Source organism: Coffea arabica, chromosome 10c (genome assembly GCF_036785885.1).
Source record: "Coffea arabica cultivar ET-39 chromosome 10c, Coffea Arabica ET-39 HiFi, whole genome shotgun sequence".
NCBI lineage: Eukaryota > Viridiplantae > Streptophyta > Magnoliopsida > Gentianales > Rubiaceae > Coffea > Coffea arabica.
In genome coordinates this window covers 3,819,783-3,839,850 of record NC_092329.1, presented here as the reverse complement: position 1 = coordinate 3,839,850, position 20,068 = coordinate 3,819,783, and the positions used below count along the sequence as shown (strand labels likewise).

The following is a 20,068-nucleotide window of genomic DNA, read 5'->3' as shown; positions in this document are numbered from 1 at the left end:
GTGCAAATTACTGCTAACACCTATGGCAATGAATAAAAAAGGAAAAACAATCACAATCCAAAACGAATGTGAACTTTGTCTCTTCAGCGAACGTTTTCTTTGATTTATAAGATAAAAAACAAAAAGAATAAGCAGCTTAATCTCAAGATTAAATATCCAAGGAGTAGTGATTAATACCATGTACGAGTGGAATATTGATATTTTATTAGCAAATTTCGTATTCACCATGCGACAAATTCACGGGTAGATAGGAAATCGGTGCCGGCATGTTAGTGGCAAAATTCTCGCTCTTTTGGATGGATGGGGCCAAGAAGATCGGTGGGAGCAAACTGCAAAACGCAAATGTAAAAAAAACCTGATACAACTAGCCTTTGACCGTTTTGACAAAAAAAAAAAAAAAAAAAACTAGCCTTTGACCTGCTTTATTCCTTTTCATAAACGGATTTTAATCCTCTTTTTCTGTCGTGCGTCACAAAGTGTGGCAAGGCGAACTTTTCAAATTTGGACGAAGTCACCAGCAACAGTAACGGCCACGCGACGGGTGGAAGGCAGGTGGTTTTTGAAGGGAGCAGGAACGGGTTTAGTTTATGATGGCTGACGACGTCGCTATGATAGGAGTCAGCACTCAGCAGTGGCGTTTTCCAGATGATCATTTCGTTGGTTGGGTGGCTGGATACGCATGCTGTAGTGTTTGCACTTCCCAGTCCCACTGCCCACCATCTTCTGTTTTCCATTTTGTATTGTGCGGAAGCATTTGGAAAGCCGCAATAATCATTCCTTCTTAGAATGATTGACCCAAAACATAGACAGATAAACCATAATTTGGTGGTGTTTGGATCGCAGTTTTCTATTAAAATTTTTTTATATTTTTTCGTGAACATATTTTTAAATTATATTTTTACTTTACATGTATCAAAATAGTTACAATCTAAACGAGTAATACGTTGACTTTGGAATGCTAGTAACCTCTACCTCTCACTAAAAGAACTCATTTCATCTATACATTTCTTTCAACATGTCTATATATATATATACACACACATACACACCTCCGGTACACATGTATGAAATCATGTTCCGATTTATTGTTGCAAAAGCTTGGTTGTACTAAAATAGAAGGAAAGATTTTTGAATGTGACATTTGAACTTTTGCTTGCCGACATATCACGCGATTCAAAGTTTAAAATGAAATATGCAATCGTTGGCTAAATCTGCAGTTTTGAGATGGAAAAGCGAAATGTCAATTTACGTAGAGATGCGCATCAGAGGAACAGCATTTTTTCACTTTCCATAAAATTTGGCAGAGGCAAAACGTACATGTAGTTGTAATTTACAATTTACAATTTTAAAGGGAAAGCTTCAAACTCATAAGCACCCTCGAGATATCTACGCATATACTTGTTAAATTTGAAGCATGGTTCAAGTGACTATCCTTCAAGTCAATAGTTAGAAAGAATAAGGACTGGTAGCATGGGTGACTCAATCTTCCAAGACGTGCATCATTTTCACCTTCGACAGATTCATTGACATCCTAAATTCTAAAAGGACAAAAACGATGTATTGCATGGTTCTGCTGTTTCTGGGCCCGACCACACTTGATACATACTTTAATTTTTATCTACTGAGTCAGCTGAAACGAAGAAGATTCATTCTCCATTCATTTCATGTTTTGCTCTGACGTTTTCCTTACATTTTCACACGGGGAGGGCAAGAATCTAAAAAGAACAACCTTGTGGAAGATAAAAGATAGATCGTCACATCTGATTTGCTATCATTAAAGATTACAAAGAGAAACAGATGGGCTCTGCTCAAAAGCGAACCGTGAGTAAAATTCCCAGAAATGACAAAAGCCACCAGGGCCCAGGCCACATCCAATTTGCCACCCTTGATTTCGGATTTTCATTATCTTTGTTTCTTTTTCTGGATACGCTTTTTCCGACTAGACTAGAAGAAGAGAAGCGTTAATTGGCCTTTCATAGTTTCACATCATTGCCTATTCAAAGTTGAAATGAATTCCTGGGAGTCTAATTAGTTTCTCCCCTCTATCTTAATTGGCTTCTTTGGAACTCTAAAAGTAGCCAAGACATGAGATAAATCAACCGGATCATCACGATTATAGCTCATAGACCGAATTGAGGACCGTTTCAATGTCTCAAATAATGAAGCACCGGAAGCTCTTACACCACAAGTACTTCTGTATTGACTACTGAACTTGGCTTGCGAGCTACTGACTGTAGCAGTAACGGTCCTCATTGGTTTTTCTTTAGAGATCTGCATTTTCAGAAGCAAATACCACAAGAATAAGTTCCTGCTACATTCAGCCACAAAAGGGGCACTACTTTAACTACAGTGAGGCAGAAATGTACATGAAGGTTCTGAGGCACTCATGAAGTTTAATTATTTAGGCTATCTAGTTAAGTTTATGTGGGTTACAGTAGCTGAAAAGCATTGATGAATGATACAATGCTTACTGTATCTAAAGAGTCGTCTGATTTCGAGATTGAAGTTCTGCTATTGCTGTCATCCCTCCCAAAAATAAATGATCGAACTGTGCCTGAACCTTGCTTGTGGGATGAAGGAAGAGAATGGTACGACGATCGACCAACGAAAGATGACTGCAACAGTTTAAGAGAACAGCTATGATTAGCTTGCTTAGCTTATGTTTTTTACAAGAAAAGTTCACGAATCTAAAGCAGATAAGAGCTTCCATTCAGAAAACTTGCTTCTTGTAATGCTAAGGTTAATAGATCTATCCCAAAGATAATGAATTCTAGTACCACAAAGCTGAATCCTACAAGTCCTTGAGAAAATCCATATCCCTTTAAAGCAAACCATTGCCGAATACTGACATGGGGCATGGTATTTGTGCTTGAACATTTTCTAGCACCCCTTGTAGCACTGCTCAGTTATAATTGGATGACAGACCCAATACCAGGTATCTACCAAGGGGTAATTTCAACCTCTTTGAAATTCTATACCCATTACTGTAAGGTGAGTTTACCTTTGAAAAACTCCTACTCTGTCCTCCTTTTAGCTCTGACTCAAAGTACGCTGCAAAGGAATAAAGTAACAAGTATGAGAAATCCAGACAGATAAACATAAGATGCAATCCATTTCAGATTGCCATTTGACATGGATTACATGGTGCTTACATGCATTAAGAAAGTTCAAACTGCATCAAGAAGAAAGTATCTTACATGATGCTTTTGCTTTCTTCTTGTTTTCTGGCACAATATTAAGCTTCTTTATGAGACCAAACACTTCCCTGGAACCTTCATCCTCCATAGGTGAAACCAATGTTGCCTGTTCTTCCTGTTTCAATCTTCTGAATCTTAATCTATTTGAAAAGAATAAAAAGCCAAAATCAAAACAAACAAAGCAAAAGAGAAACGAACTAACTGCTCTAACAAGAAGATGCTGCTTAACACGCCTCCTTTCAACCTCCTCATCCTCATCAGATATGAATGAGTCATCTTTATCCAAAAACATCTGAGTAATTATTTGCTTTGCTTTCTTTGTATTCATGCGAGCATAATTTCTTGGTACCACATCCTCATCATTACAGTCCTCTCCATCCTCAATCTCTTCTTGCTCCTCACCAACCAAGGCAGTGTCTTTGGGTTCTGAGCCAACCTTTAATCTCTGAAGCAGATTGTCTGTTCCAGCCTCATCTTGCTGCTCAAGCCACTTCTGATGAAGTTCATTCCGTCTATCACAATCAATTGGCCTCTCTTCATACTCAGTTGCTATTATGTCATTGAGTTCCTCAGAATCTTCCATGTCCTCATCTTCTTCGGTTTCTTTGGACTGGAGCAGTTCATTATCACTGTCATCTTCTTCCTCAGCTTCCTCATCCAGAAAAGCTTTAAATGGAGCACCTCTTGGAGAGGTACTGTCATCCTCACCTCCATGTGGTAGAGGATCAATGTTCTCCTTGTAATTGTCCTCATCTGAAGAACTGCAAAGCAGAAACTTTCTAAGTTGTACGAGTAAATAATTTCAATGCAGTAATATCATCCCCATGATTAAAAAGTTAAGCACTTAAGCTTCATACACAAATACTGCACAAAAAATGACACCATAGAAAAGAAGCAACAGGCAAAAGACAAAGTATTTTATCAAGTACGAAGCTATGTTGCGTTACATTAATGTACTCAACAAACTTTGAAAAGGATGAGGTTGCCTGTCTTTTTTATTTTCTGGGTTGATAATGGAGTTGACTTCACTTACCTATCATTAGAAGGTACTGAATCAAACTTCAAATTCATAGCAAGTAAAGATGGTGCCATAACTTCTTCCAAAGGACTATCCTGAAGGCCACCAGGCAGCTCATCATAGCATTCCTTTGTTTCTGAATCCCCAAAAAGATCCTACAAAGCCAGCAAATACCATTCAAACAGTCAATAAACATGATCAGCAGAAATGGACTTCCCTTTTTCCATACAAAAATATGAATCTAACCTGTGTATCATCAATAGGTGCTCTAAACATAGGTGAGGGTTTCTCACTTGAAGCCTGCAGTGAGATGGTACAACTTTTCATACAGCAAACCAGATCATAAATTTGCAGGTAACTACAAGGTTTTAAGTTCATTTAATCATAGCAATAGCATCTAGCACAAATAGATTGTTCATCCTCTAACCCCTGAAATATACAGTGATATGCTATAATTCAAACAACAAATACATTAGAAAAGTGGAGCATGTGCTTCTGATTATTCGCTATCCAACTTCCCTTACCTCATCAGGGGGACCAATCTCATGGCTTGAAGGAACTAGAGGTTCATCAGATTTATCTACGTCTAAAGCATCTCGACTTGGTAACACTGGACATGCCACTATATCTTCTACCGCTTTTGATAATTTATCTTCTCTCTCTTCCAGTAATCTGCTTGTTGGCTGATAGCCAATATCATCTCTTCGAACACCACCGTTTGCAGCAGCAAAAGCATTATTGTTTAGAATTAAGTTTCTGCCAACCAAAAGTTAGTATCATAATGTCTATCTACTGATAAATACCAAAAAGTTCATTTGTAGAAGGCAACAAAATTGGCTCTAGAGATACTCACTTTTTAGAAAGCTCACGTTTTCTCTGCCGGATCTTCTCCAAGACTGAGGATATCGGTTTTTTAACCACGGGTATGGGTTTAAATGCAGCTTCTGTAGTTTCTGAACAAAAGGGCAGAAGAAAAACCTAAACAACAGTCATTTACATAATAACTTCAACGTTGGCAGATTAGAGCAACTGTGTAAAATTTGGTAGAAACCTCGCAATAGCCTCTGCGATTCAGCGTGAAGTTGCTTAAGGTAAGTTTTTCTTTCCTGCACATCAACACAACAAACAAATTAGTTTTACATGGATGAAAAGATTTTGGAAAAGAAAAAGAAAAAAGAATAAAATCTTGTAGGCAGTACAACTAGGAAGAAATGCAGATGTAATGAATTCTTATTACCTTTTCTTGTCTCCTTTTGTCTGAAGCAGAAACTTTAGATTTCATGTCATCATCAACAGTAGTATCATTCTTAGTTCTCTTACTTTTCTTTTTCTTACTACTATCCCCTTCCATCTCATCTGTCTTATTGTCCACATCCAGTTCAGAAGTAGCCCTTTTCTTCTCGAATTTCTCCGACTTGGAATCACGATCCTGTTCAACATCAGCCACATCATCGAACTCCAAAGCCCTCTTAGCCTCTCTGCTGTCTTTCTCAAGTGCCATTTCCGCATCCATCTGATTATTGTTTTCAGATGCCAATTCTGAATACGTCCGATTATCTTTTTCAAATGCCAATTCCGAGTCCAGTTCCTCTGAATCCATCCTAATATATCCCTCGGATTTCATTTCGGTCCCGACGTGAGACGGCAATGGCGATTCATTTGAGTCATCAAAAAAAGAATCAAGTGTTTTGGTTGCTGAAGCTTCTAGAGCTTCCAATCGGGCAAAGTCAACCCTCGGAATGCCAAGCAAAGGGTCTAATGAATCGGGTTGCTGCGGCGACGGTGGCTTGCTGGAGACTTCCGTTGCTTTCTTCTTCAAGCGTTTGAGCCTTCGATTTTGGGGTTGTGGGGAAGGTTGGAGGGGTGAGGATGATTGATAATCATCGTCACTGTCCATTGCTAATTTGAGAGGGGAGAGAAATCTGGAGTTTTTATTGATTAGAGGATGGAGAACGGAGAATGGATCTGCTCTAGCGATTTCTCTTTCATCTTTTGGGATGTAATTGAGGTTTAGCAGTTTAGGCGGCAAGTTTTCAAATTTTGAGGAAAAACCAGATTGGCGCAAAATAGAGATACCATGAAATTAGCCGCCAAAAGCGTACGGTAATTTTGGAAATAGGTTTTTCGAAGGTCATTGGATTACTATCATACACTGCGAATCTGCGATTGCGTTTGGGATCAAGCAGGTTTAATGCCGGTTCTTCGTATTTGTATTTGTATGTATCTTGTGTAATTTCTGTCATTAGTGGAGACTTTATAAAATTATGATGTTTATTGTAAAAAAAAAAAAGAAAGAAAGTAGGTTTAACATCTTTAACAGTCGTCGGCTATCAAATCTTGAAGGAGAGGTCCTAGCTACGTCCAGAATTGTCTCATGTCTCTTGCCTCTGCAACTAATCACCAACATAAACAGAACAATTAGAATCCAAAATGCTAACCTTAGGTTGTGTTTGGATTGCATTTTCCGTCATTTTTTATGGAAAAATTACTGTAACGATTTGATATATGTGAAAGAAAAAGGTGATAGGAAAATGTGATCACGGAAAACGATAATATTTTCCAACGGAAACAAGCAATCCAAGCAAGGCTTAACATTGGATCTTGTCACTTAATTATCTATTTTTTTGGCTTGTAGTAGTCGAACCATGATCAAAAGCTGATACGTTTTCATTTTGTGGAGAGGGGATAAGCTTGCTAATTGCTGTCACATGCATCTTCTAATTATCTGGTTCCGACCAGCTTCTACAATAGTCGGAGCGATATCGTTTGCAGATCATGGAATTTTAGAGACCGGCTCCAGTTGCTGGAAGCATATGGAATTTTACAAGCCAGACCAATAATTCGCAAGCGTGGAAACCTTGTAGGCCCTTGACACCAATTGTTTGTATAGCAAAAGTTTGCTTGAACACAGTAGTGAAATTCGAAAACCATCTAAGTTAAGACGGTCAGATTTTTTGTTTCCAAATGATTGATGGCTCTATTCAAGTAATCAAACTTATAGAAATTTTTATTCGAGGAAAGAGTGCATATCTGGAATCCGCCGCACGTCAAGAAAAATATAAATAGAAGTTCATGGATCACCGCTCAGAAATTTCATAATCACATTTGAAATGTGAAAAAAAATGGCATACAATTGAGCCAAAAAATATGAAGCAGTCACAAGGAGACAGGTTGATCTGAATGGTTGCAGCAGGGTAATGAAACCAGAGGTAGGGTCACATCTCAAAGTCCCAAGCACTCTCAGCAGTTAATTTAGGCATTTTCCTTTCATCTGCCAAGTTGAGTGATGCTGAAATCTGAAAGGAAGAGGGACAAAAATTAAGAGTAGAAGTGAAAAGCCAGCAGAACATTCAATTAACAAGGTTAACCTAGTTAAAATGATGCCTAAATTTGTAAGGGACGAGACAAGCAACATTAAATGCCACTTCTACTCTAAGTTTATGCTCCATTACAAGGACCTAAGCATTTTGCCAGTCCATCTCTACTCATGCATCTTTTGCAACATGGCTTGGAAGCATATGGAAACACAACAACATCCAACAAACCCAATAGCCTTCATATCAAGGCATTGTCATTTTTCTGTTGTATCCAAGACACATCAGCCACAACATCATTGCATGTGTCAAGATAATAATTACCCAAAATATCTCAAAAAGAATGTACAAAGGTACTAGTAAAGTGGCAACCGTGTAACCCAGGCAGCAAGTCAATCAAAAATAAAGGAAAATCATCATAAAACACTCCATCACTCCAACATGGATTGCATTTTTATGTGTACTGGATGCCACAAGTAAAGAGTAGACAACATGCATGAATGATAGCCACATTCTGCATAGATTAGCAATTGAAGAGCGGATGACAACATTTTTTAACTTCTGAAAATATATGCTAACTCTCATTTAAGTTTTCAGGTCACATTTCTGACCTTTAAAAAAAGAAGTGGAAATACTTAACTCACTAAGATCTATTTACAAAACTTTCACACAACAGCATTCTCATTGGGTAACTAAAGCCCAATTAACTATCTGATTGAAACTCCTCCTTTACATTCTGCTGAATATATGAAGTGTCTGATTGAAACTCCTCCTTTACATTCTGCTGAATATATGAAGTAGATGTCTGCGATTAAGTTACACTCTTCTGCCAAACAAACAAATGAAATCAAAACAACAAAATTCTCCTTCAAAAGGGGAGATTCATCAATCTTAAATTGAAAGAGAAAGAGAACATACAAGCCAAATAGGAACTCTGAAAAAGTCATGGAAAGATCCATCAATGATGCGCACATACACGTACACATACACAGGTATAGAAGCATGTACCACCCCACACCAACTTTGGGCCCCTTAAAAATGCCACTTGAAATTCCAAGGGCACACCTTGACATGGAATCAGGATAGAAATTTCCACTGAAACAATGGCTATATCCAGAAGCTACATGCGATGATTTTCCAAAAAAACATATAAACCTAAACCTTGAATGCGTGACAGGTAGTATCCATATTCAACAACTAGAGGTTAACCAAGTGCTCAAAACAGCACTTTTTATGATACAATTCTATTCTCATGAGATAAATTGTTCTGCACTTTCTCATATAGCACACAAACAAAATGCCAACAGAAATCATGCTACAGCAACTAAATTAGCACTTCATAGTCCGACAAAATTTAGGCTTCTGTAAATCAACATGCACATGTGCCATAAACCACTTAGAGATTACGAAACAGCAACTATTTTGATGCTTTGCGTATGAGGTGAAAGAGCAAACTGAGACCAAAACACCAGTGCCTAAGATGCAAATGCATTGTGAACTGAGATTTATGAAAGCCATAGGCATTTAGATTCACCGTATGATGATTCATGACTCCGCAACTGAATCACAACCTTATCCATAAGCTATAGCTCAAATAAAAATGCCTTCAAACTATACAACTGAAATTGATCCATAAGTTCTTCATAAAGGTCAACAACATAGCAACCAACAAATCAAACGGCAATGTAATACCTTAAACGAACCGTTCAATTTTGAATTCCTCGACCACTCAAGCCCCAAATTCTTACTCGAGGTCTGATAAGCAGCCCTGAACACATCATCGCCGTAAACCCTACGCGAAATAGCAAAATCCCACGAATTTTTGGAAAAATCATAGCTGGGCTCGAAAGTGGTCAGGCCACCATGGACGTAAGTGTACTTCAACTTACAATTCCCCGACCCCAACACGTGGTTAGCCGATACCTTATTGGCAGAATCAAACACCAAAGTCCCATCCAAACTAGTGCGATTATCACCCCTGCTGTGCATGTATGTCAAGTTCAATGGCTTCTCCGAAACCCTGATTGTGTTCATAAATTGAAACCTAAAGTCCTGAAAATGCCCAAATATTTATCACAATCAATAAGTAAACCTAATTTGGGGGTGAATTTCTGCTTTCTTCAGTAAACAGGAATACCTTTTTGGGGACGTTGTAGTCGACGATGAAGAAACCTGGTTTTTCTACAGCTAGAGCTAAACCGTTTAAGTTGGGGCCGCTGACTATGGTGGCGTCAGTCATGGAAGCGCGGAGCCTAATGTCACCGGCGTTAACGGCGACAGTAGCCGCCGCCGCCGCTTTGTCTGTTTCATATCTGGCTTTGAATGACGCCTTCATTTCCTTTGTTGTTTTGTTTACCTAACCTCGAGAATATCAGTGAAATCATATGCTAAGCTGAGCGGGATAAGTAACAAAACGAGTGTCTAACAGGTTTACGGGGTTTCCCAAGTTTGCCTCGTTCCTTTTACATCAGTGAAGTCGTAATTTTTGCTGACTCCATGGATAGCGCCTTTTAGAAACGTTATTGGAAAGACTGCTTCGAAGTCTTTCTCTTTCATTAACTTTAATATCACGCCTTCACCAGAAGAGGAGGCATTACGACAGCTTGGAGTCAATGAGGCAAAGGAGCAACTTGAATCGTTCGGTATAGCACGCCTTTGAGGTTCGAATGCTTCATTGTCTACCACACAACTATACCACGCTTTTAAGTTGTTTTATGTATGATTGTCTTTCAAATTTTAACATGGCTTCATCGATATTTGCCTAAACAAAGTTCCTCAAATTACAAAAATGAACTTGTACTGTAATGATCCTATGATTTAGTCGACTAACTTGACACCAGAAATTCCCAAATACCAAAAATCATGAGTATAACCCAATATTTGAAACAATAAAAAAGTGTTTGTCTATGGGCATTAGTTCATGTGTTAGGTTTTTTAAAAGGGTAAAACTAATTAGGGGAGGTGTATAAATGTAATGGAAGGATAATTATTTTTTAATAATAATTGTTAGTGCGTATACTTATATGATAAATTAAGGGTGCATTTGATAAAATTAAAATCTAAAGTTTAAATTATTGAATTGTTAAATATTAAATCAAGTATATTTGAATATATATCATATTCAATGATAAATGAATAATTTATCACTCATTTTTTAAAGTATAAATTTTTTTTTTGTACAACGGAGGGCTTTCGACCCATTAGCTTGGGACAAGTCTCGGGGTAACTATCCATACAATGTCTTCTGCCAAAATATTCCTAACCCCATCAAGTGGATCCTGCAAAACTATAAACCCCATCGCCCCCTCTAGACTGCACTTGGCCAGATAATTTGCAACTCTATTTGCTTCTCTCCATGTCTGCGTCAATTTACATTTTTTGAAAGCAAGTTTTGTCTAAAGAATTCAGTATCACTTAATTAAATTCAGATATTTAATTTTTTATTGTCAAACGCATAAAAATATACTAAGATATGAATTCATTCAGTTTAAGTGCTTAATTGGATTATTAAAACGGGACTACGTATGATTTAAATGTGTTAACAAACATCCATTGAACATTTATTGAAAAAATTTAAATAATAATCCAAGTGAGGCACGCTTTTTTGCAAATGCAGAGTGTGTAGCCTAGCTAATGTAATCTAATCTATTATACCATCAAATTTCAGGTTTGTTCAATTAGCTGAAAATCATAAGCATATATCACCATTTGTAAACTACGAACACGAGGATAATATGGTATGAGGAATGCACTTATTTTTGCTCTTTTTCCTTAATGAAGCATCTTTTTCCACTCATGTAAAGGACTAAGAAAAAACCATAATAATCAGTTGGGGTCTATTGGCTACTTTTTTTAAGCGTTTAGTGGGCTATGACTACTTATTTTATACCTAGGCGGGGTCTAGATGGAAATTGACCCAAACTATAACCCTAGTTCCCGCCAAATGAATTGGCGCGAGATTTGTACCGGATTTCCCATTTCATAGTACTTTTGCCATCTGCTACATACAAGTAAATCTCAGCTTCCTACCACCCCCAACCCAAAAAAAAAAAAAAAAATCAGCTTCTCCGCCTCTGCCCACTTAGGTTCTCTCCATCTCCCCTTGCGCATCAGAATCTTCAGGTATCCTTTTATTATAGCATTCTTCATTCTTAGATCCGTGCATTAGCGTTGCATTTTTTACTTTATATATGTTTCTATGTAGATTCTTTGTTAAAAATTTGAAGCTATGGGGGGACAAGGAGCGTTGGGTTGTTTTATGTGAAAAAAAGCATTTCTACTGGTTTAGTTTGCAATTTCAATCATGCAATTGCAATTTGCAAGGAAATAGGCTGTGAATTTTCCGTGATGTGTTAGTGGACCTCCTTGAAACTATAGTCGATTAAGGATTGGAAACGAAAATTATGAATTGAACTGGGCAATTTATGTATCTCACCTATACGATATTAATATGGAAAAATGGAAAGATTAGAATGTTGGCTTTTTCATTTTTTTCCCAAGATCGTGTTAATAGATAGTGTTACTGTTTATATATTGGCAATGCTTTTAGCGTATTTCATTGAGCTTTTGCCCACAATGAATGGAAACATTTGAACTACACTGAAAGAGGTAGTCAATTGTCAAAATTCAAGGGCTTCTGAAAGCTTTCTTCAAGAATAACCTCTTTTTAATTATTCTCCGTTTAATTTGAACATAGCAATATAGTATGTCACAGCCACCAGTATCTAAACTCCAGTGTTGTTCACTACAATTTATTATCCTTTTTTGCCTTATCTAAGTTTTGCTAATGTAAAATAGCTTCAATTTCACAGTTATACCACATTGATTCCAACTTTTGTCACACCAATGTATGGCTTTTGCTTTGCTTCATTAGCACGATCACAAGTATGTTTGAATTACAAGTCAATATTGCTGCTTTTTATTATTAATATCAAGTATTAATTTCATAAATGTATACTTTAAGTTTTTTTTTTTTTGGGTCTAAAGCTTCTGTCAAGGACAAAGGATGGGCTTGCTTGACTTCTTAGGTGAATTTTAAGAAAAAGACTGACACTTTCTTGTCAACATGTTTCTAGGCAAAATAAGTGCCACGCATTTGCTTGGTTTAGGAGTTTGATCCACTTTATACACGTACTGGCATTTTTTGCACAAATGCAGATGTCCGTGAGCTGAAGTGGTAACCCTCATTTTATTGGCAGCAAACTATCATGAGATAGAGAGGGAAGGTTCAGTTATCCAACTATGCAGAGGAGGAGCTGCAGCAATCTACATTTCATCAATGCTATAAAGGGCAATTTGGTTTCAAAACTCTGCAATGTTAATTCCTGTGGCAAGCCGGCCCTCATGTTCAAGAAATTAAATGACATTTACAACACTGGAGAGATGAGAACTACTTCACACAGTTTTCTGCAGTCAGGTTCAGGGCTTAGCAGTGACAGGGTCAAGATTGAGAGCCAATGTCTGCCACTGGCAGTCCGAAGTTTGCTGGAGGTTCACCCTGCAAGAAATGAAGCTGTTTGCTCTATCAGTGATGGTGAAACTGGCAATGATTCAGATGACGATATTTTTGTAAAAATGACACTGAAACAACTTAAGCAGAAGTGCAAAGTGAAGAAGAGAAGACGTTCCGTTTCTGTTGGTTTGAATCCTCAACATGTTCACACAAAACTGGAGCGGGAGGATGATGAATCTGACCTCAAGGTCCCCCTAAGTAGCTTGAAAATGAAGTCTCCAAAGGCTAAAAAAAAGTGTATAAGAAGTAGTTCCGAATCTTCTGAACTTTCTGTTTTTAAAATAAAGTCTGAACAAGGTCTGGATCCTGAAAGTTCAGTGCAATTTCATGGGGGTTTGCATTCAGTCACTCATGTTAAGACAGAGGTTCCAGAACCTGAACTTGAAGGATGCCAAAACAGTACCCCCTTTGTTGATGAAACCTTCACTGTCAATCCCACTTATGAATCAAACATCATTGAAGTTATAAATGATGGAAACAGTGGGAGAGTTGAATGCCGAAGGTTGGAGCCAGATCTAGATGGAGAACAATACCAAAGCTGTGCTCTTAATCAAGTTTCCTATGACCATCTGGAGTATGTTGAGCCTCTTTGTGTTCTCGTACCCAGTTTTGAAGATCTTATGGATGTGAGCAATCAAGAGGAAAGGCACCATCAGTTTCTGGATATGCCTAGTTCAGAATTTGGGAGAGAGGGACAGATAGAGCAGCCTCTCGAAACAATTTCGCATGGCAAAGATCAAAGTTCAGATGTGAATGGTTGCTCCGGAAGTTGTCATCTGCATGAGTTCTCAGTGCAGAGCAGTAAGCCTGTAGTTCAAGTTCCTGAATTGGTGGTTGACGATAGCACTGGCAAAAAGGAACCTTGCTACGGTGGTGAGTCTTGCCTGTTACAGGGTACATTAAACAAGAAATTGACTACAAATCAGCAAATTGCTACATTAGGTAGCCCTCATAGAACTTGTAGCTCATCTTGGGGGCCCCATCCCTGCTCAAGTACTGAAGAGGAGTTACTTTCCTCACAAGATGGTAAAACTGAGGAAAAGCAACAACTGAAAGGTAACATCATTGATATAGTAAACAACAATTTGAATAGCGAGAATCATATGGGTTTATTGGAACATGAGTTATCTTCTGATGAGGAGAAGAAAACTCCAATATCTACAAAAGTTCATTCAGAAAGGGAATACTCTTCATGGAACCAAAACTGTGCTTTTGAGGAAACGCACTCACTGTCAGCACCGGTTCCAACTCCTGGGAGACTACTTTCAACACGGAAGGTCAGGAATATACATTTTTGGTTGATGGCCATTTATTATTTTTTTAACCTGATGCAAGTAGCTTAAACTTAACGTCAAGCACACTGCAGGTCGTCTCTCCTACATCTCAAGAACGCTACTGTCTAGCTATGAATTCCACAGAATCAAGTTATGGTACAGACCTTCAGGGTAAGTCATATATACTGTACATTCCTGGGTTTTCAGCACATATTCAATGCTACTCTCTTGTTTCCTTTTCCATCACTGAAATTGCATTTGGATGCATTATTAAGTCTGAAGGTAAACATTTTCTTTTAAGACATGGTTTTAAATGTATATCTCCACATTCCTGGATTGGCGGAGAGTCATAAATGTAGACTTGTACATGCAAGATGCCTTTTAGTCGTGTCTAAGATTAGAAAGATGATTGGGAGGAGCTGGCCACAAATAGCCATTGTTTCCTATTTCTGCAATGCAACAGCCCAATAGTGACTCAGATTATATAGCCGTAGAACCCAATGGTGCATTTCAATATCATATCTACCACAGTTTTGCATGCAGAGTAGAAACTACTTATTTCATGCTTTTGCATGCATCAGTCACAATTTTTACAATACTAAATGCGTGTATATTTATACGAGTTTAAGTTGATGCTAGAAAGGAAGTGTACACTGACAAACAATCTAAATGTACTATGTAACTTCAAAACATTGATATGATTGTTCTGCTTATCTTTCTCATGTGGAATTTTGTTATTGCTCTTCTATGAGTATCTGAATATATAGTTCCATCTCAAACTTTTGATCTGAAGTTTCAGATTCGGTTATTGTTTAATTCCTGCTTTGCTTCTGGAGGAATTACTAATTGAACCTGCTGTTTCCTGACCACTCTTTTCTTGGCTTTCTATGGTTTTAGATTGCAAGGAGAACCTATGCACTTCAAAGCAAACTGAAGCCTTGCCCTTTTGTGAGGGATCAGATAAGCATGATAATGCATCTAAAATCCCCAAGGGACCGGTTGCAGTTAGTAGGACAAAATTCATCTTAAGCCCCTCACAGGTAAAAGGAAAAACAAAACGTGAGAGAACCTCTCCACCTAAAGGCAATCTTGAAGGTCCTCGTCTTTCTCGTTCCCTACCTAGAGTTACCACTGGATGCACTTCAGTTCAAGGTTGTTCTGAAAGTGCTATTGCTTTTTCACGGAGGCAGATGCATGACATTGAGTCTCTTGCAACGAAGCTCATGAGTGAGTTGAAGTCCATGAAGGAAATTGTTGAAGAAAAATTGCTCTTTGAGGCATACCGAAATGTCTCCTTAAAGAATGATGCTGATGAGGTATGCCCACTGCAAATGTGCATTTTTCTATCTTTTCTTTTTGAGTTTAATGGATCCTACTGAAAAATTACTTGCATTTGCATGCCTTCTGGAAAATGCAATATTTCCAGTCATTTTCTTTACAACTTCTGTTGCATCTACTACCGTCTTATTTCCTCATTTTCATTTCCGGGGATGGTGTGTCAGGACTCTAGCAAATGGATTTGAAGTTGAAAGCAATTGCTCAGTTATCACACTAAGTAAATTGCAATTTTTTTAATTCTGAAAATATGTTATACATGCAAACAGCCGATACTCTTTAATTAACTCTGTTGGTCTTGGGTTAGAGGGTGGTTGCAGTTTATTTTTTGTTTGAAGTTTATTTGGCCATGATCATCATAATGTTGGCATTCTACATAAACTTCCTCATTCAAAGCAAACTGGTAAAATTCTTGGTATAATTTTCTTTTTGCCGCTAGCAGGTAAAAAATGCCATCACAAATGCAACAAAAGCTGAAGAATCAGCAAGGAAGTGGTTATCCATTATGGGAAGGGACTGTAATCGTTTCTGTAAGATCATGGTTAGTACCCTTTATTCAAGTCTTGATACAAGGAGTTGATACAGGGGTATTGCATTTGTAATTGGTGCCATAGTGCTGTAACAATACCTAACTAATTTTGCTTTAATGAGATGTGCATTTTGTTCTCTTGTAGAGTTTGACACAAAAATGTACCACTCCTGCTTCTGCTGACGTGGTTCAGAGGGAGAGGAAAAGGATTTCGTTTGCTGATGAAGCTGGTGGCATGCTCTGTCATGTGAAGTTTTTTGAGAATGGCATGGCTTCCGGTAACGAAAATCAGGAAGATTGAACCACATGATTTGGAAGGAATACATGGTATTTCCTGTAGGGGACCTGGGAAACAGGATTATGTACATTTTGGGGCTTTGTTTAGGTCAGAGTATTAAGTTTTCTCCACAGAGCTTTTCTTGGTTGCTTACTCGGATGACGACATTTGCTGATGTATCATTGAAAGATATCTTAAGAAAAAGAAAAATTCTTGAGTGCAGAGTGTAATTCATTTGCATAGGCATTTACTGTTGTATCATTGGAAGATTTTTAAAAAAGAAAAATGCTTCAGCATAGAGTGTGATTCATTTGCATAAGGTGATCAGAGGTCGTTTTCCTGCAGAAAAGTGCATTTCGACATTATGCATAAACAAGTGGATTTATTGCAAGAAATATTAAAGCAAATGCTGAAAAAAGTTGCAGGCATTGTTAGAGTTGAAACTTTGGTCGAATTAGGAAGAACTGAGTCAGCTCTTAAACAGATAAAATAAAGCCCGATATTTGTATTAAAAAAGGAAGTGGCGTTTGTTTGGGAAACTGCAAATTGCCCTCCCTCCCCTTAGCAAATAGTATGTAAAAGAGAAACGCCTTGGTACAAGTTTTGATTTACAACACTTTGTGTTTCTTTTCAATTTTGATATTCAAGGGATTCAAAAACAAGCCTTGGTAGAAATGAATTAATTCAAAACACTTTTACAGAGATAATATGTATATTGTAATGAGGGAAGTCAAAAGTAGAGCTGATGAACTGTCGATCTCTCCACCTTTTCAACCTGAAGAATTTTAAGGCTTGGAATCGGAAGAAAATAATTCCTCCCACACCTCAGTGAAAGCTGCCACAATAACCCCATGATGTTCCTTTGAATTCAGTGACAAAAAACACATTAACAATTTCTCCAATTCCTCGGGTTCAGACATTTCTTTCTCTAGTATCATTTCCAACATTGACATCTTAAAATCATCAAATGGATCTGCCGATTTCTTCACAATTGCATAGCTCTCGTTCACCTTTCCATCCACCCCGCAAGGAAGTAGCCGCCCCAAAACCGTCTTCGTTGCAGATGAATCACTTTCCAGCGGCGGCATTGTGGATGTTGTTGCCAGTTTTATTTTCTCACCGTCTTTCCAAGTATTTGAAACATAACGTTTCAACTTCCTTACTTTCCCATTTTTCTTCCTCTTTCTTGTTACATTTCCATTTTTGGGCTTCCGAGTACTCGGGGTTTTCACTGGATGACCAAAATCACAAGAAGATTCCAAGCTTGAACAAGTTGAAAGTAGGCCCTCACTTTCATCATTAGGATCATCGCCCTCTTCACTACTGAACCAACCACTATCAGCTGATGAAATGCTCACACTAAAACTGGTTGCAGCTGATTGATCCTTTACCCGGTGGTTTCCCTCGTTGTTACTGTTTTCTGCATTAAAAGAAGCAAAGGGCCACGCACTCTGGTCAAACTCATCCGAAGCCTCTGGAGAATTGTACAGTTTCTGCAAACTGTTGTTGTGCCTGTAACCAGGTGATTCCACGTTGCATGAAGATTCAGCATGGGTATTGGTACATGGCAGTGGCTCTATAGTTTCCAAGCTAATTGGTAGGATTTTGGACGAAATGTTGCGCTTGCAGAAGAGGTGAATTGGTGTGGATGGTGGCGGTGCTGGTGACGGGTACGCAATGTCAAACGCTTTGGGAGTCGTAGAAGTAAATGCACGAGTCACCGGCGAAGGGCTATTTGCCGAATTGGTAGAAGACTTTCTGGAACGACAAAGTTGGAAAGAGGGAAGATGGAGTCGAAGTTTGAACGGTTTAGTCATGTTGCTCACCTTTTAGCTGGCAGAGAAGAAAAGTTGGTTTATTTGAGGTTGAAACACGAGGGTGCCTATTCTTTATATATGTACGGTAAGGGAAATGAAGGGGCTGCCGGCCGTTGGGAGTTTATATAATTCAGAATTAGGAGGGCGTTGGCTAATTCCAAATCGCTGGATGTTTGCTAGTGACCGTATCTAAGTGATGCCATCATGTAGTCCGTAAAGGAAAGGTACAGTTAATTCCTTCTGCGTCATTGTTGTGATTCTTGTGAAGAAAAGGCAGACCAGATTAATGACAATATGGGAAAGATGCTAAGAGCTGCACCTGTCTTGATTATAGAAGAGACACCTTGGAGGGCTGCAATTGCTTACAGGTTCAGCTTGAAAAAGTCATAAATTTTTTGTACTGGTCAAGGACTCAAGGTCATAAAGCAGTAATATATGGAGTATCAAATTAGTTTGGTCAAGAGGGTATTACATACAACTGCCTGTAGCTAGGTAAAATACAGCGCAAATTGCTGATCATTTTTTGCGGTGTGCATTCGTGGGGGTTGCAAATCGGGCCTGAAGGCAAGATATTGTAGATTATTTATGAGGCATACGGAATAATGTTCATAACCAATAACCAATAGGAGTTGATAATCATTATGAGGCTATTGTGAATGTCATAATCATTATTGAAAACCTGCAAAGCCTGTGACCAGCCGTACGCAGAATAGTTGATCGCTACACCCCAAGAACCACAAATAAATCAGCTGTAGCGGAGAGTATATACTTTAATGCTGGTTGAAATAATTGAATGGGACAACCTGCGCATTCCTATACTTGTAATTGGTTGACAAAACGTGTGCGAAACCCAAAATCCTAAAAGTTTTGGATCGGTTTGCACGCGTTTTTGCATACTGACGGGGCCACGGCTGAGGCTGCACTTTGGCTGTGGCCAGCGGGCAATGTGGTTCGCAGAGAAGGGAGATGGGGAGGCAGGAGCGCTCGTCCCTTACAAAGGTTATAGCAAATAAGCAAAGTAACGAGAACGAGAAAGGGACAGAAACAACCAACTCCCTTTAGTGGAGTTGGCCACCACTTTTAGTGTGGGGTGTGATGTCAAGGGTTTGATCCCTGCCTCCCATCAAAAAGTTGTCCCTTAATGTGATTTTTCTTAAGATTCATGTGGGTACTGTGCACCCGTATAGTCCGATGGTGCTTTAGTCCCCATCGGTTCCTCGTGATCCTGTTGGATCACCCCCTAATATAGACTAAATTAGGACTAGGAGTAGGTATAGATGTAGATGGATGACAAGTGACAAAAAAAAAAAAAAAGGAGACAGAAACGGTGGTACTGAAAAAAAGAGAATAGCAACAATTATCATTACAACTAAATTCTTGAATGGTGTAACATTTTGTGAGCAAATTGTAACTCATTATTAACTATTTATGAGTTACAACTTGTAGGTCTCCATTTCTTCTCGAATATACGCTTGGGGAATATCATTACCCTGAATTTTGTGTATTAGCAGTAAACCATACGATAATAGCGATAATTATTTTGTACGTAGATGATTTAGATGAGTTTATCATTGTCTATCTTCCAGCAAAGTTTCTTCTACCCTTTACCAAATTATAAATTGAACATTTTGTTTTCAACACACTCTTTCGTTACAATAGCACATCAAGGTTTTTTTTTTTTTTCAACAAAAAAAAATTGTACTTCACGACATTGGCTGTAAGATCGTTGCTGCCCTGAGTCCGAAGAGCTAAGGTTAAACAGGCAGTGGGGAAAGAAACACGCCACCATATAAAT

The 20,068-nt window shown here is 38.3% G+C and overlaps 4 protein-coding genes across 8 annotated transcripts; 1 reads left to right on the top strand and 3 right to left on the bottom strand.

The window, feature by feature from the left end:
* Window positions 1-1,634: 1,634 nt before the first annotated feature.
* LOC113713655 (uncharacterized) lies at window positions 1,635-6,422 on the bottom strand. Of its 2 annotated transcripts, none has more exons than XM_027237436.2 (11): window positions 5,453-6,422; window positions 5,267-5,321; window positions 5,069-5,168; window positions 4,740-4,917; window positions 4,462-4,515; window positions 4,231-4,370; window positions 3,400-3,958; window positions 3,198-3,312; window positions 3,002-3,051; window positions 2,472-2,615; window positions 1,635-2,271 (listed from the first exon to the last, which is right to left on the bottom strand). In XM_027237436.2, the coding sequence occupies exons 1-11, from the start codon at window positions 6,110-6,112 to the stop codon at window positions 2,029-2,031; spliced, it is 2,298 nt and encodes a 765-aa protein (XP_027093237.1). In that variant the 5' UTR covers window positions 6,113-6,422; the 3' UTR covers window positions 1,635-2,028. The 2 variants fall into 2 exon arrangements, with proteins under 2 accessions (XP_027093237.1, XP_027093236.1); XM_027237435.2 differs by having other exon boundaries at window positions 4,740-4,971; window positions 5,453-6,421.
* Window positions 6,423-7,201: 779 nt separating this feature from the next.
* LOC113713374 (outer envelope pore protein 24B, chloroplastic) lies at window positions 7,202-9,971 on the bottom strand. 2 transcript variants are annotated; one of them, XM_027237092.2, is made up of 3 exons: window positions 9,667-9,969; window positions 9,222-9,581; window positions 7,202-7,511 (listed from the first exon to the last, which is right to left on the bottom strand). In XM_027237092.2, the coding sequence occupies exons 1-3, from the start codon at window positions 9,862-9,864 to the stop codon at window positions 7,431-7,433; spliced, it is 639 nt and encodes a 212-aa protein (XP_027092893.1). In that variant the 5' UTR covers window positions 9,865-9,969; the 3' UTR covers window positions 7,202-7,430. The 2 variants fall into 2 exon arrangements, with proteins under 2 accessions (XP_027092893.1, XP_027092894.1); XM_027237093.2 differs by having other exon boundaries at window positions 7,475-8,355; window positions 9,667-9,971.
* Window positions 9,972-11,334: 1,363 nt separating this feature from the next.
* Window positions 11,335-16,678, top strand: LOC113713776 (uncharacterized). 3 transcript variants are annotated; one of them, XM_072069818.1, is made up of 6 exons: window positions 11,335-11,651; window positions 12,728-14,318; window positions 14,408-14,486; window positions 15,213-15,631; window positions 16,093-16,191; window positions 16,325-16,678. In XM_072069818.1, exons 2-6 carry the CDS (start codon window positions 12,771-12,773, stop codon window positions 16,478-16,480), a joined length of 2,301 nt encoding a protein of 766 aa, XP_071925919.1. In that variant the 5' UTR covers window positions 11,335-11,651; window positions 12,728-12,770; the 3' UTR covers window positions 16,481-16,678. The 3 variants fall into 3 exon arrangements, with proteins under 3 accessions (XP_071925919.1, XP_027093366.2, XP_071925918.1); XM_027237565.2 differs by having other exon boundaries at window positions 12,687-14,318; XM_072069817.1 differs by having other exon boundaries at window positions 12,605-14,318.
* A 254-nt stretch (window positions 16,679-16,932) lies between these two features.
* Window positions 16,933-18,573, bottom strand: LOC113713292 (uncharacterized). The gene has a single exon (XM_027236985.2). The coding sequence runs from the start codon at window positions 18,271-18,273 to the stop codon at window positions 17,242-17,244; it is 1,032 nt and encodes a 343-aa protein (XP_027092786.1). The 5' UTR covers window positions 18,274-18,573; the 3' UTR covers window positions 16,933-17,241.
* Window positions 18,574-20,068: the final 1,495 nt, after the last annotated feature.

Coding starts and splice junctions, on each gene's coding strand:
- LOC113713655 (XM_027237435.2), bottom strand. CDS start 6,112: ATGGACAGTGACGATGATTATCAATCATCCTCACCCCTCCAACCTTCC. Junction 5,322..5,452: donor ACAAAAGGAGACAAGAAAAG/GTAATAAGAATT, acceptor GTTGATGTGCAG/GAAAGAAAAACTTACCTTAA. Junction 3,052..3,197: donor GAAGAAAGCAAAAGCATCAT/GTAAGATACTTT, acceptor ATTCCTTTGCAG/CGTACTTTGAGTCAGAGCTA.
- LOC113713374 (XM_027237092.2), bottom strand. CDS start 9,864: ATGAAGGCGTCATTCAAAGCCAGATATGAAACAGACAAAGCGGCGGCG. Junction 9,582..9,666: donor ACTACAACGTCCCCAAAAAG/GTATTCCTGTTT, acceptor GGGCATTTTCAG/GACTTTAGGTTTCAATTTAT. Junction 7,512..9,221: donor AATTGAACGGTTCGTTTAAG/GTATTACATTGC, acceptor TCTTCCTTTCAG/ATTTCAGCATCACTCAACTT.
- LOC113713776 (XM_072069818.1), top strand. CDS start 12,771: ATGCAGAGGAGGAGCTGCAGCAATCTACATTTCATCAATGCTATAAAG. Junction 14,487..15,212: donor TTATGGTACAGACCTTCAGG/GTAAGTCATATA, acceptor CTATGGTTTTAG/ATTGCAAGGAGAACCTATGC. Junction 15,632..16,092: donor TAAAGAATGATGCTGATGAG/GTATGCCCACTG, acceptor TGCCGCTAGCAG/GTAAAAAATGCCATCACAAA.
- LOC113713292 (XM_027236985.2), bottom strand. CDS start 18,273: ATGACTAAACCGTTCAAACTTCGACTCCATCTTCCCTCTTTCCAACTT.